The sequence below is a fragment of the Schistocerca cancellata genome, chromosome 1, assembly GCF_023864275.1.
Source record: "Schistocerca cancellata isolate TAMUIC-IGC-003103 chromosome 1, iqSchCanc2.1, whole genome shotgun sequence".
Classification (NCBI taxonomy): Eukaryota; Metazoa; Arthropoda; class Insecta; order Orthoptera; family Acrididae; genus Schistocerca; species Schistocerca cancellata.
In genome coordinates this window covers 1,137,057,298-1,137,072,639 of record NC_064626.1, presented here as the reverse complement: position 1 = coordinate 1,137,072,639, position 15,342 = coordinate 1,137,057,298, and the positions used below count along the sequence as shown (strand labels likewise).

At 40.9% G+C, this 15,342-nt stretch overlaps 1 protein-coding gene across 1 annotated transcript in view; it reads right to left on the bottom strand.

Moving 5' to 3' along the window:
- LOC126092772 (caspase-1-like) overlaps positions 1 to 15,342 on the bottom strand; it is a 134,679-nt gene that overhangs the window by 57,381 nt on the left and 61,956 nt on the right. The window contains exon 4 of the mRNA XM_049908503.1: positions 3,966 to 4,144. Coding sequence (XP_049764460.1) covers positions 3,966 to 4,144 — 179 coding nt within the window. The remainder of the gene's footprint in view (positions 1 to 3,965; positions 4,145 to 15,342) is intronic.

Here is a 15,342-nt window from a genome sequence, read left to right as displayed (position 1 = left end):
AATACGGAATCAACTTGAGATCCCCTTTCGATAGCGGCCTTTACTTCGTGCGAATAAAGTGCTAGCTGCGTTGCACAAGAACGATGTTTTCTGAAACCATGCTGATTACTTATCGAAAGATGGTTCCTTTCGAGGTGATTCATAATGTTTGAATACAGTATATGCTCCAAAACCCTACTGCAAACCGACGTCAATGATATAGGTCTGTAGTTCGATGGATTACTCCTACTACCCTTCTTAAACACTGGTGCGACCTGCGCAATTTTCCAATCTGTAGATACAGATTTATCGGTGAGTGAGTAGTTGTATATGATTGCTCAGTAGGGAGCTATTGTATCAGTGTAATCTGAAAGGAACCTAATCGGTATACAATCTGGTCCTGAAGACTTGCCCGTATCAAGCGATTTGAGTTGCTTCGCAACCCCTAAGGTATCTACTTCTAAGAAACTCACGCTAGCAGCTGTTCGTGTTTCAAATTCTGGAATATTCCATTCGTCTTCCCTGGTGAAGGAATTTCGGAAAACTGCGTTTGTTGTTATTGACCTGGTTAATCTAATAAGACATGTCCCACATGCGTATCTGCAGCAGTTTTCCAGAACATCCAGAGAAGCAAAGATTATTATACAAGTAAATTTGTAGTTAGTGAGTTTCAGTCGTTTCCTAACTTTCAATCGAGTTTGTTTTCTGTATTTTTCAGTGAAAGAACATAATAACAACAGTGTACTTAAGTGAAACCACATAATAACTGTTGCAGTTTGTAGGTTATTTATGAAATAGGGATGCCTTTCAAATTTACGACAGAGGAATACGCCGATATGAATTTTTATTTATGGCAGATGTGATAGTAATGCTACGGCTGCAGTTAACGAATATCGCGTACGTTAGCCAACTCGCAGGATTCCGAAGGCACGAACCATTAGTGAATTATTTCGAATGTTATGCCAGATAGGGTATGTACCTGGCGTTCATAATCAGTAGGAGCGATCGATACGTGAGGCCGATGATGAGAATATTATGGATGCTGTTCAACGTAGCCCGTGTACCAGTACACGACGTGTCTGTCAACGATGAAGCATTTCACAATCTAAGGTATGTCGTACACTGGAGTACAATAATCTGTATCCTTACCATAAATAAAAAGTGCATCTTTTACATCCGGGAGATCCTGCCCTTCGCTTGGAGTTGTGCAACTGGTTAAATACTGATCGGCAGTTACAGAAATACATTTTATTTATTGATGAGGCACAGTTTACTCGAGATGGTATAAACGATTTACATAACGAGCACGTATGGTCTGAAGCAAACCCACATGCAACAGTGCAACGCAATTTCCAGCAGCGATTTAGCATAAATGTGTGGTGTGGTATAATCAACACACAATTTATTGGACCATTCATTTTCCCAGCACGTCTAGCTGGCGAGACGTACTTACAATTCCTTCTAGAAGAAATACCCGCCTGCTCGAATATGATCCACTTGCTACGCGATTGCAAATGTATTTTCAATATGGCGGCGCGCCTCCACACTTCACCAATTCCGTTACAACACATTTGAATGAACGTTTTTCCCAGAAAGTACGGTCAATACACGTGAGGCATTAGTTGCTCGCATTATGAATGCAGTAGGCGAAATTAAGAACAATCATACGAAGCTGAAGCAAGCATCGAAATCTGTTGACACAAGTGCAGCTAAATGCATTGGACTCGGTAGAGGAATTTTTGAACATTTATTTTGAAATTGTATGTACATTGTACAACTTCCTTAACACTGAGCTTTGTTTTCTTCGGTTTAACATGAATTCACGTCCGCTATGGTATTAATAAAAGCAGATTATCTGACACATTCATACAGCTTCAGTTAACGTTATTACCATTATTTTTTCGAAATTTAATTCTCTAAAACTTCTGCTGAAAGCTTAATTTTGGAAAACTACTGCACGTACGCGTCTGGCACACGTTTTATTAGATTCACCAGACCAACAACAACAAAATAAATGGAAATCGTGCTTTACTTTAACATCGTACAGTTTTACGATGGCTTCATATCAGCGAAGTCACTAAATTTCAGGCAAAATCTTATATTAGCTGTAACTCCGTAAGTAAACCATTGCGGACCTATGTTTACATGAACCTTTTTGTATATATTAAACATGTGCACATCTTCGTGAATCATCGTGTATAAGCATTCAGGAAAACGTTTATATGTCACATAAAATATACTTTTACCTTAGCTATAAATATTTGGTATCATACCTGACGTTTTTACACTACTGGCCATTAAATTTGCTACACCAAGAAGAAATGCAGATGACCAACGGGTATTCATTGGACTAGAACTGACATGTGATTACATTTTCACGCAATTTGGGTGCATAGATCCTGAGAAATCAGTACCCAGAACAACCACCTCTAGCAGTAATAATGGCCTCGACACGTCTGGTCATTGAGTCAAAGAGCTTGGATGGCGTGTACAGGTACAGCTGCCCATACAGCTTCAACACCATATCACAGTTCATCAAGAGTAGTGACTGGCGTATTGTGACGAGCCACTTGCTCTGCCACAAATGACCAGACATTGTCAGTTGGTCAGAGATCTGGAGAATGTGCTGGCCAGGGCAGCAGTCGAACATTTTCTGTATCCAGAAAGGCCCGTACAGGATCTGCAACATGCGGTCGTGCATTATCCCGCTGAAATGTAGTGTTTCGCAGGGATCGAATGAAGGGTAGAGCCATGGGTCGTAACACATCAGAAATGTAACGTCCACTGTTCAAAGTGCCGTCAATGCGAACAAGAGGTGATCGAGACGAGCAACCAATGCCACCCCATACCATCACGCCGGGTAATACACCAGTATGGGGATGACGAATACACGCTTCCAATGTGCGTTCACCGCCATGTCGCCAAACACGGATGCTACCATCATGATGCTGTAAACAGAACCTGGATTCATCCGAAAAAATGACATTTTGCCATTCGTGCTCCGAGGTTCGTCGTTTAGTACACCATCGCAGGTGCTCCCATCTGTGATGCAGCGTCCAGGGTAACCGCAGCCATAGTCTCCGAGCTGATAGTCCATGCTGCTGCAAACGTCGTCGAACTGTTCGTGCAGATGGTTGTTGTCTTGCCAATGTCCCCATCTGTTGACTCAGGGATCGAGACGTGGCTGCACGATCCGTTACAGCCATGCGGATATGATGCCTGTCATCTCGACTGCTAGTGATACGAGGCCGTTGGGATCCAACACGGCGTTCCGTATTACCCTCCTGAACCCACCGAATCCATATTCTGCTAACAGTCATTGGATCTCGACCAACGCGAGCAGCCTGTCGCGATACGATAAACCGCAATCGCGATAGGCTACAATCCGACCTTTTTCAAAGTCGGAAACGTGATGGTACGCATTTCTCCTCCTTACACGAGGCATCACAACAACGTTTCACCAGGCAACGCCTGTCAATTGCTGTTTGTGTATGAGAAATCGGTTGGAAACGTTCCTCATGTCAGCGTGTTGTAGGTGTCGCCACCGGTGCCAGCCTTCTGTTAATGCACTGAAAAGCTAATCATTTGTATATCACAGCATCTTCTTCCTGTCGATCAAATTTCGCGTCTGTAGCACGTCATCTTCGTCGTGTAGCAATTTTAATGGCCAGTAGTGTAGATTCGAGAAGTGTATGCCACAAGCTTCTATTAAGAGCCATGCCTTCATGAAAATGCAATTTCACTTGGAGTGGTCACTTTACCCCATCTTCCCCAACATAAAATCTGTGACACATAAATTGATTGCAAGTTCAATACAGCTATCCTTACATTGGAGACTGCAAGAACAGTTGAGTTATATCTCAATTTGTGGAAGAAGCTGTTATGATTCAAAGTGATATCACAGCGCTGACCAAAAAGCCTACTGAAAACAGAAAGAGTAAAAAAAAAATCGCCGGAATCTGTTTCGACCCCTTGGGGCTGCGTACCTGTATGAAGAAGAGCTTGGGTTTGCCGGCGAGAGAGGGGCACAGCCTGGCTGTGAACGGTTCCCACAGCTCGCTGACGTTGTACTCGCGGTCCCTGGCATCCAGCTGGCCGTTCCTCTCACCGTGCGTGAGCACCGCCACTGCGACGCAGTCACGGTTGCTGTGGTTCTGATCGGCTACTGAAAACACAGGGTACACGTGAGAGTTGGCAATACTGTCTTCGGTTTTAAAGGTTGGCTACAGCGCGCAAACACAAGCTCTGGAATCTAAGATATTGTTGTCGCTCTTCACAGCGCACGGATTAATTTAGTGTAGAGATGGGCAAACTGAAACACGTAACTGTTTCGAAACAAATGAAACAGTACAATGTAATGGTTCGATACGCTGTTTTGAAACAGTGAAACAGTTTGTGTTTTGTAATCTAATAAACCTACACATTTTATCATCTTGACTGTCTACTGTATAAGTATGTCCACATAAACACAAATGAGTTGCGAGAGCGCTAGTCATATCGCAGAAAGTATGAAATTATCACTTAGGCGTCTTGGCAGTTTCGTATTTCTGCAGCAAATGCGCTGCTTTCGTGTCGTGTGACTTTCATACTTTTCAATTGGCTGAGGAAAGCCATCGCTGAAGACCGAAAGGCCACCACGAACGGAACTGGAGGTGGGAGCAAACTGCAGAAACAACGGATATGCTACTGGAATTCCCACATTCCGTTAGTATGGATAATATACCCATCCTGCTAATTTCCATGCACACAAAGAGAATCATTGAGGATAATAGGCACAGTGACTATAGACTCACAAATAACGCCAAATAATTCGAATAAATAACAATATATAACAGAAAAAAATTTTGTCTTTCAAGGTGTTTCGAACCGTTACTATAAATTCACCATACTTCCTAGTCCTTTCCGTTCACCATTACACTATCAGTGATATGTCAAACAGATTGCTTGCAATTATACCTACATCAAATTTATGTATATGTCTAATAACTGTCACTCTACGCCTTTTTTTATTCAAAATGTTGTAGGCTTACTTACGTTTCTTAATATGAGTACTGTATATGAACAGAGGAGAGTATGTTATCAAAAAGTGTAATTTAACTGAATGATTTTCACATATTTATTATTTTGAATGTGAATAGTATGCGTTGTTTTATTGCTTGGTTAGTGTTTATAAAGCAGATGTTACGCTATTTCGGAATATGACAGTCAGCTAGAAACGAAGCTTTATTTTCGGATATCTTATGCTTCATGCTATTGCTTGTCAAAAAGATTTTGACACTCTTGAAAGTGTTTCATGAAGTGGTATGTTAAATGTGTTTCAGTACCTGTGCCGAGCCCGAATCTCGTCCGACACAGAGGGGAATGAAACATCACTGTTTCGATACAATTAGTCCGTTCCAAGCACTGGTGCACTGAAACAGCCTTATTTTGATACAATGATACAGTTTCTGTGTCTGGCTCCAGACCGAATCTGGCCCAGTTATCCGAGACAGGGGTGGAGTGAAACACCACTGTTTCGAAACAGTGAACCGTAGCCGTTCCGAAACACTGAAACAGTTCCACGTATCGATACACTGTATCGAAACATAGAAACAGTGGCCAAGTCTAATTTAGTGGCAGTTTGGAAGCCAGTGTAGGTACTGTGGTGCGCACGCGTGTCGGGCGAGGGGTCGTCGCTGAGCTGCCGTACTGCCGTGTCCGCCGGCAGCGACACAGGATTTGGTATTGAGTCGATATTTTTTATAATTTGCAGCGTGCTTATTAATTCAAACAAAAGGGTTTGTGTATGTGCGTAGCAGCAGACGGTAATTTTGATAATAATAGGAGTTGAATTCTTAAGGGAAACCACTGTTAGGCGAATAGGTTAAGTATTGATTTTTGTCATTGATTTCTTTTGTAATTGTCAGGGAATTGTTTCACTATGTATTTAAATGAGAAGTATTTGAGTCTGTCTCAAGAGTTTGATTAATTTGTAATACTGCTTTAATGCCACTGGAGGCAGATCTACATACCAAGCGATTGTTCAAAGAGCTTCTACCGTTTTGTTAATTAAATGAGAAAGAATTGCTTTCAGAATATACTTTTTGAAAAAAGGAATTACTTGTTTGGGTTATCATTTATCGAGTTTAGATTTGACCAAACCCTTTCTCTTGAATTATATGTAGTTGTAGTAAGCAGCAGCAGCCGCAGCAGCAGCAGGAACCGCCATACAGAACATGCATTGCACTCAGCATGAATAATAGGTTTTTTATGTTTTTGTTAAATAATGGAATGCAGCAGATCAAGCAGTGGCAGCAGAAAGACCAAGTAAGTTATTTGTTGCGCACAGGACCAATTAAAAAAAAAATAAAGCTCAGGCGAACTCTGTAATAGTAAAGTTAACAAGAGTACAAGCACGAGATTTTCAGTAGGAAACACAAGATAAGAAGATAGAGCCCGCGACTTTTACACGCTTGAATTCCGAAGAATCTGTCACTGTCCTTGCGAATTTAATTTATTTATTTTTGTACCACGATACACTGATGAGCCAAAGAAACTGGTACACCTGACCAATATCGTGTAGGGCCCCCGCGAGCACGCAGAAGTGCCGCAGCACGACTTGGCATGGACTCGACGAATATCTGAAGTAGCGCTGGAGGGAATTGACACCATGAATCCTGCAGGGATGTCCATAAATCCGTAAGAGTACGAGAGGAGTGAACAGCACGTTACAAGGCAACCCAAATATGCTCAATAATGTTCATGTCTGTGGAGCCTCGTGGCCAGCGGAAGTGTTTAAAATCAGAAGACTGATCCCGGAGCCACTCTGTAGCAGTTCCGGACGTATGGGGTGTCACATTGTCCTACTGGAATTGGCCAAGTCCGTCGAAATGCACAATGGACATGAATGTATGCAGGCGGCTGACTTACTTGTAACCTGTCAGAGTCGTATCTAGAAATATCAGGGGTCCCATATCACTCTAAGCGCACACGCCCCACACCACTACAGAGACTCCACAAGCTTGAACAGTCCCCTGCTGACAGGCATGGTCCATGGATTCATGAGGTTGTCTCCATACCCGTACACGTCCATCCGCTCGATACAATTTGAAACGAGACTCGTCTGACCAGGCAACATGTTTCCAGTCATCAACAATCCAATGTTGCTGTTGACGGGCCCAGGCGAGGCCTAAAGCTTTGTGTCGTGCAGTCACCAAGGGTACACGAGTGGTCCTTTGGCTCGAAAAGCCCATATCGATGATGTTTCGTTGAATGATTCGCACAGTGACGCTTGTTGATGGCCCAACATTGAAATCTGCAGCAATTTGCAGAAGGGTTGGGCTTCTCTGTCACGTTGAACGATTCTCTTCAATCGTCGTTGGTCCCGTTCTTGGCAGGATCTTCTTCCGGCCGCAGCGAAATCGGAGATTTCACGTTTTACTGGATTCCTGATATTCACGGTACACTCGTGCAATTGTCGTACGGTAAAATCCTCACTTCATCGCATACCTCGGAGTTGCTGTGTCCAATCGCTCGTGCGCCGACTATAACACCACGTTCAAACTCACTGAAACCTTGATAACCTGCCGTTGTAGCAGCAGTAACCGATCTAACAACTGCGCGACAGGTGTTGTCTTATATAGCCGTTGCCGAACGCAGTGCCGTATTCTGCCTATTTACGTATATCTTTATTTGAATGCGCATGCCTGTACAACTGTCTTTGGCGCTTCAGTGTATTTCCGAAATAGCCAAATACAAAATTAAGGAATCATCTGAATAATCAAATTACTAATTTTTTTCAGATAAAACACATTTAACCAAATTGTCTACTTCGCAGTCGAAAATAGAAATTCAGATTTAACGAGTCATACGCCACTAGGTACAGTCATAGACAATGAAAAGCGAACTTCGTAATAACATTGAATAATTGAGCCACAAAGCCTGGTTAAAATGTGCCTGAACACGTTTCGAAATCTTGGTTGTCATGACGCCTCTTCGGTAACGTAGTCCGAGGTCTATGTCAAGTTGGAAAGTGACAATGTGTATGTTGGTGCAGCCGTGAAACTCGAAGACCGTGGAAACACATTAATTTTTGTCATAGGTTCAGGCCTGCGTTCGCTTCTCACACAGCGCTGGCAACTAAAAATGATTCAAATGGCTCTGAGCACTATGAGACTCAACTTCTGAGGTCATCAGTCCCCTAGAACTTAGAACTACTTAAACCTAACTAACCTAAGGACATCACACACATCCATGCCCACACTGGACTCGCATTCGGGAGGACGACGGTTCAATCCCGTCTCCAACCATCCTGATTTAGGTTTTCCGTGATTTCCCTAAATCATGTCAGGCAAATGCCGGGATGGTTCCTTTGAAAGGGCACGGCCGATTTCCTTCCCGATCCTTCCCTAACCCGAGCTTGCGCTCCGTCTCTAATGACCTCGTTGTCGACGGGACGTTAAACACTAACCACCACCACCACCACATCCATGCCCGAGGCGGATTCGAACCTGCGACCGTAGCGGTCGCGCGGGTCCAGACTGTAGCGCCTAGAACCGCTCGGCCACCAAGCCGGCGCAGGCAACTAAAAGAGGCTACTGAAAATATATCCAGAACGATGAAATTGTAAGTAGGCTGTTTATGTTTTCTTTATGTAAGTTTGATGTTTATGTTTTCTTATTGGCAACGTTACGTAGCGCTCTCTGTATGAAAATCACTGGCTGTGCTGTGTGCAGTATGTGGCTAGTTTGCATTGTTGCCTGCCATTGTTGTCATGAACTGCTATAGCTGGATGTGAACAGCAGATTGCGTTGGGCAGTTGGAGGTGAGCCGCCAGCAGTGGTGGATGTGGGGAGAGAGATGGCGGAGTTTTGTAATACAGGATGTTAATTATGAATATTAAGGTAAATACAGTGTTTGTTCTCTATTAAAATCTTTCATTTGCTAACTATCCCTATCAGTAGTTAGTGCCTTCAGTAGTTTGAATCTTTTATTTAGCTGGCAGTAGTGGCACTCGCTGTATTGCAGTAGTTCGAGCAGCGAAGATTTTTGTGAGGTAAGTGATTTGTGAAAGGTATAGTTTAATGTTAGTCAGGGCCATTCTTTTGCAGGGAATTTTGATAGTCAGATTGCGTTGCGCTAAAATAATATTGTGTGCCAGGTTAAGCACAGTCATGTACAATTGTTCTAAGTGGACGTTTCACATGTAAAATTGTTCAAAGGGGACGTTTCATATGTCGACCCTTAGCCTAGGATACCTCACTGGAATCTTCTGATTTTTTTCTTGTAGTTTGTGTATTTAGTGTAGCTTTTGTTTATTGCTAGTGCGTAATTGTAGAGAGAATCTCCTTTATAGTTGCAGCCTTTCATTGTTGTACAGTAAAACAGTTGTGGCATGCATGTAGATTTGCACCAAGTATTTCGCAGCTGCAATTAACTAGATATTATTTTCAGTGCTATGTTAATGTGTTCTCTTATTTTTGCTATTCAAATTGTGCTTTTCTGTGTTATCGTGTGAAATATTGTGACAATAATGGCGTGTGAAAAACGTAATACTCGGCTCCAAAGTAAACTAAGAAATGACAGTGAAGACGAAAGCAGTGTGTTGGCCCCACCATGTAATGAGTTAACTAATGTTCAAAGTAGTAATTTGGAAACTGTGCATAGGGAAATGGAGCGGGCGTCAAACAATGGCGTAGACAGTCAAACAGGTAGTGAACAGGGAAGCATTATCGCTCGATCGGTCGGCAACAGCTCACCTCAGGAATCCGAAATGATAGGACACAATTTTGCAAATACTGTAGATTCAGGTTTTGCGTCCTCACCGTTTTCTCAAATGAGTCAAGACACATTTTCTGCTTGTCAAAATGTGAATGCTGCCGGTGAAAACGCACTGCCAAAAAGCATAGAGAAACAGATTCCAGACACTAATACATTATTATTGCAATTAATGCAACAAATGGAACAAAATCAGAGACAAATGGGACAAAATCTTCAAAAGTTAGACACAATGGAACAGAATCTTCTAAAGTTAGACACAATGGAACAAAATCTTCGGAAGTTAGACACCACACTTGAACAAACACGTGAAGATTTAACTACTGAGTTACATAACATTGAATCGAAATGTCAAAAGGTCTGTAATGACGTAAAAACACAAATTTGTGAGCATTTTCAGCCTATTTTTTCGCGGCATGAAAACGCATTACAGAATCACGAAGCAGCCATAAAAGAACTGCAAACTATTGTTCATGAAAATCATGAGACCTTGCAAGCTAAAATGGACTCAGTTGCATCTACCGATTCGGTTACGCAACTTGCAAAAACTCAGGAAAACTTAAAGGACACAGTAGAAAGACACATGGGGGAAATTAGTTCATTATCAGAGAAAGTAGCCGAACTTTCGGATCAGGTCACTAACTTATCTACAAAGGTAGATGATGATCTGAATGACACAAGACCCATAACCTTCACTGACACAGAAGAGTATGAACAAATAAGAAAATTCAAACAAAATCAAAATCAAATCAATACACAGTACAAAAGAGAAATCCGGGAAGTACAAGATCAGTTGACACAGGTAATACAAGAATTACATATTTCAGAGGATACTCGCGCTCCAACACGGGAAGAGGAACTTATAAATACGGAAAAGCCACAAAATAATAGCACAGGGCATTTCGGTAATTATGAAAGAAATTGGCAAGGTACACCGAATTTTGAGATGGAACCGCCGAAACGACGTGACAATGACCGACATGCTACTCGCCGACACGATGACTTTGACTATAAGCTGTTCATTACTACACGTAAATTCAAAACATTTAAGAATTCTGGCAACGACATTCATCCACAAGCATGGCTCCATCAATTCTCTCATTGTTTCCCTCCCAACTGGTCATTGGAGCACAGGTTAGAATTTATGTGTGGCTACTTAGAGAATGAACCAGCTGTAAGAATGCGATCGGTCATTCACGATTGCCACAGTGAAGGAGAATTTTACCATGCCTTCCTCTCAGCATATTGGTCACAAGCTACACAAGATCGCGTAAAACATAGCATCATGATGATGAAACACTTTGAACAATCTGAATTTTCCAGTCTTGTCAAATATTTTGAAGACATGTTGCACAAGAATCAGTACCTATCAAACCCATACAGCCCCTCAGAACTCATCCGCATTTGCTTAATCAAACTGCCTGAACATTTACGACATATTATTTTGGCAGGACGTTGCAAAGACGACATTGAAGCTTTTCAGGGATTGTTACAAGAACTGGAAATTGACACAGACAGTCGCGGGATGCGAAAACAGGAAAACAATCACTACAGGTCACATCCGTCTCAATTCCGTGACGACAGAAACAATAAATGGCCACGACAAACCTATTCTTACAACGTAAATCGTGACCAAAACAGACACCACCCATATGATAACCACTGGCAGAGTAATAGTTACAGAGAAAGATCGCTTTTCCATAGTAATGAATGTGACAGAGACAACCATAGAAACAGACAATATGGGATCCAAAATAATTATTATCAAGGGAGACAGAATAACTTCAGACGCAACGGTCCACCACGCAATTACGATTCCGGGAGAAATTCTCCACCACGTGACCGATAAGAAAGAAACTATCGAACCTACCGACATGACGACAGACGATATGATCGTAACGACAGACCTGAATTGCATCAGAACTGGCGAGTTTTAAACAGAGCTGGGCCCTCTCGGCAAGGCGAATTTGTGGAAGTTAGGCCTCCTAATCCCAGTAACGGCGCGCGCCAACAAAGAAACAGACAATGACTCGCACCGCAGGCAGCTGCGTGCGCCGGCTGGCTCCGAGAAAAATGACATTGACGCTAACCTTGAGCAAAATTCCCGTATTCTTTACGGACGAATACCGCATGATAATTGCATACAAGTTGAAACTCTGCGTACTGAGAAGAGCAAAAGGTTTACACCACATTTCTCATGTAAAACCATTTATTGACAGATAATCTGCTTTTTAACTTAGTCTTTGCAATTTTCACTTCACGCTACTTGTACAATTTGTCCCACTGAGAAACTGTTAACATGCAACTATGTTTTAAAGCTAACTAACTATCCAGTCAAGAACATAGCTAACTTAGACAAGTAATTGCGAATGCATTGTTATTGCGAACAGACGACACAGTGTTGTTATTTATACATTCTTCCTTGTTAGTTGCACGATTACGTAACGACTATGAGGCTCACATACTTGGAACATTTACCAGTACTGCTAATGAGATTTTATTGCAACATTTTGGTTTGCTTGAGAGTGGATTCTGGATCTGAGGTGCTTTCTGTGAAATGCCAGATGACACAGTGGTTGGTTTGTGTGACAGCTACACGATTATATCACGACGTTACTAATGAGTGACAATTTACAATGTTGCTTTTGCGGTGTATCTGTTTGATATCTGCACAGTTTTTCTGAATTCTTCTATAAAGTGAGACATGTTTTAGTGGTGACTTTTGTGCTATTGCTACAAGGAGACAGCCTTTTCCGTAGGACAACAATACGTTACAGCACAGTACTTTCCTCATCACGGCAATAAGCGTAATAACTAAGAAATCTATACGCAAAGCATTTCACTTTTGTGTATCATGAGGTAAGTACATTGACTTCTGCAGAACTTAGCTTTCGGAGGACAATAACTACGACACTCCCCAGAGATTATCTTAGAGCAAGACGCACATTTAGCGCTACTGGACACGTATTTGAGTGATTAATTTTGTACTTAAGACATTTATTTTTAGAGATTTTTGAATTACAAAGAAAGTTTTTCGTGACACATTTCATTTCATTGCTGTAAGCTGTAATACCTGAGGATACAATTACAATAAACCTCAGGGGGGTACACGCCTACTTTGTGTACCATGTGTTTGGCAAGCACAAGGAGCCCTAGCTAATATGGTATTTGCTTATACAATTTAACACATCGGTACCATATTTCTCTAACACATAAATTACACAGCTATCTGATCATTTAACAGAGAAACAAACATCCTTTTACTACGTCAGTGACACATGTTTACGCAATTACAGAGTTGGATTACTTCACACTTAAGAAATTGTACTTTGTCTGTACTTTGTGCACTGTTCATATTTTTTTGGTACCATTGTGATACTATGAGAGCTTTGAATGATGTATTTGGTAAGGGAGAATGATTTTAAAGTACGTTTGAGGCAGATGACACCTTTGACATGAGCAGAGAATTTTGTTAGGTTTTGAAATTATTGGAGGAAGCTACGACGATTTTGAGATTTGACTGAGGTTTTATGATGTTATTTTTACGACGACGATGTGTATTATGCTGTTGAGGTACGTTTATGTCAATAAAATTCTTGACCTGTGAAATGTTTTTATATGAGACTGTCACTGTAGCGGAAACTGCTGTCGTAAATATTTCCGTAAGAAAGTTAAGTGACCACCTGCACATAATGCGACGTGGGCACCCAGGTGTGTCAGACACCTGGAGAACAAGCCTTTTCAGACGCTCAGGTAGAAAAGAAAGCCATTAGGGTGTGCCAGAGGCACAGGTGGAAGAGAAGGACAAAGAGAGGCCTATACCACTGTTTATGACATTCCTTTGTAGAGGGCATCGCTAATGTGACACGCTCGTTACTTGAAAACATATGATTTTTGTAATGCGTTGTGGGCACACAGCTGTGTCAAACACCTGGAGAACAAGCCATTAAGGTGTGCCTTTCATCGCTAATGCGACACCCTCGTTACTTAAAAACATATGATTACTCGCACTTTGTGCTAATTATTGAAATGCTTATGAATTGATGGGAAATATTCGTACATCTGCTCACCTGATTATGACAAGTGTCTTTCTACGAGAGTTGAGAGCCATTAACTTATGAAATGAAATGTCACATGACTACTGAATGATATTTTTATGCTTTGGTTTGCGTAATTGCTTATTTCATTTGATATCTGGTTTCCAGCTGTGTTGCAGCATTGCTTTTATAAAATGAGATGCATTTGCTAATGTGAACTCTTTCTGTCAACAGATCTATTAAATGATAATTTTGTAATCCACATTCTTTAAGAAAGGAGCATTTGGAAAGGAAAGAACAATAAGAAGAAACTAGCAACAGTAACACATAATTTTCTTTTCTAGTACATGGTAATATTTTTTTTTACAATAAGTTGTTATGGTGCACCACTTTAATTACATAGACATTAAGATGTGAATAGACATTTCCCTTGTCTGCACTGTTGTTTTTACTGTAATATTTATTCTGCTTGAGCTATGTCATGTCTAGGTATAAGTTTCTACTGTTTGCCAGGTATAGTGTTATTGAATTTGACTTTTGCTAATTTCTTAATGCTGCTTGCTTCGCAAATCTGCGTTTTTTTTCATTGCTGTTTATATTAACTGTGTTATGTGATGCTGCATTGCCTCGTCCCTTGGTATATATATCTGAGCTCAGTAGATTTAAGTTAGCTTAAGAGGGGGTAGACTATATAAGAAACTGACTATGGAGAATAGGTAAAGTATGCATTGCAAGGTTACATGAAAAAGATTTGGGCCCAAATGAGTGTTGTACAATCAGAAATAATCATTTTGAAAGAAATATGAATAGAATACAGGAAGGAGGTATAGGTAGGATTTTCTTGGAAATAAATGATGAGGTAAGCAATGTGTGAACATATAAATACAAAAAGCATGCTTAGATAGGATTTTTTTGGTGGAAGCAAAGGTTGAAATAAGACGAACGATCTATGGAATGAAGGGAGATCTCCAAGCAAAATACTGCAGTAAACCAAACCCTGTCCTTTCCTCTTTGCTGCTTTTTCCAAATATGTAATTGTGTGTTGTCCTTTCCTTTTGGTGTTATCCCACTATGTGTTTGTGTACCCTTGTGTATTTGTGTTTTTCCTGTCTTTATGTGTTTAGCTGATGAGAGCTATGTTGTAGAATTTTTCTAATACTCTGTTATTTTCTTTGTAATGATGCTTAGACATTATTTATTCTGTTTTGTTTTAATGCTCATGTGTGAAATTGATGTTTCGAAAGTGATTCTGATCTTTTATTTTTGTACTCATGTCATCATTCCTGTAACACTGATGTATATGTTTATTTCTATTCTTTTGTAAAGCCCCTATTACTAAAAATGTTATGTTTTTAATGATGTATTTTGTACCTTTGTAATTGTATTCTTATGTTATAATATTGTGATTGACACCAGTTCATCTAATCAAGTAACTTGGAAGTTCCATTTCACTGCACACATTTCTGTTGGTCATAGTATATGGACAATATGTGAGAAGTAGGGACTGATAGTGTTTGCACGTGTGTTAATAATTCAGCAAGGGACTGGATAACAGCATTGCTGGTTCTAA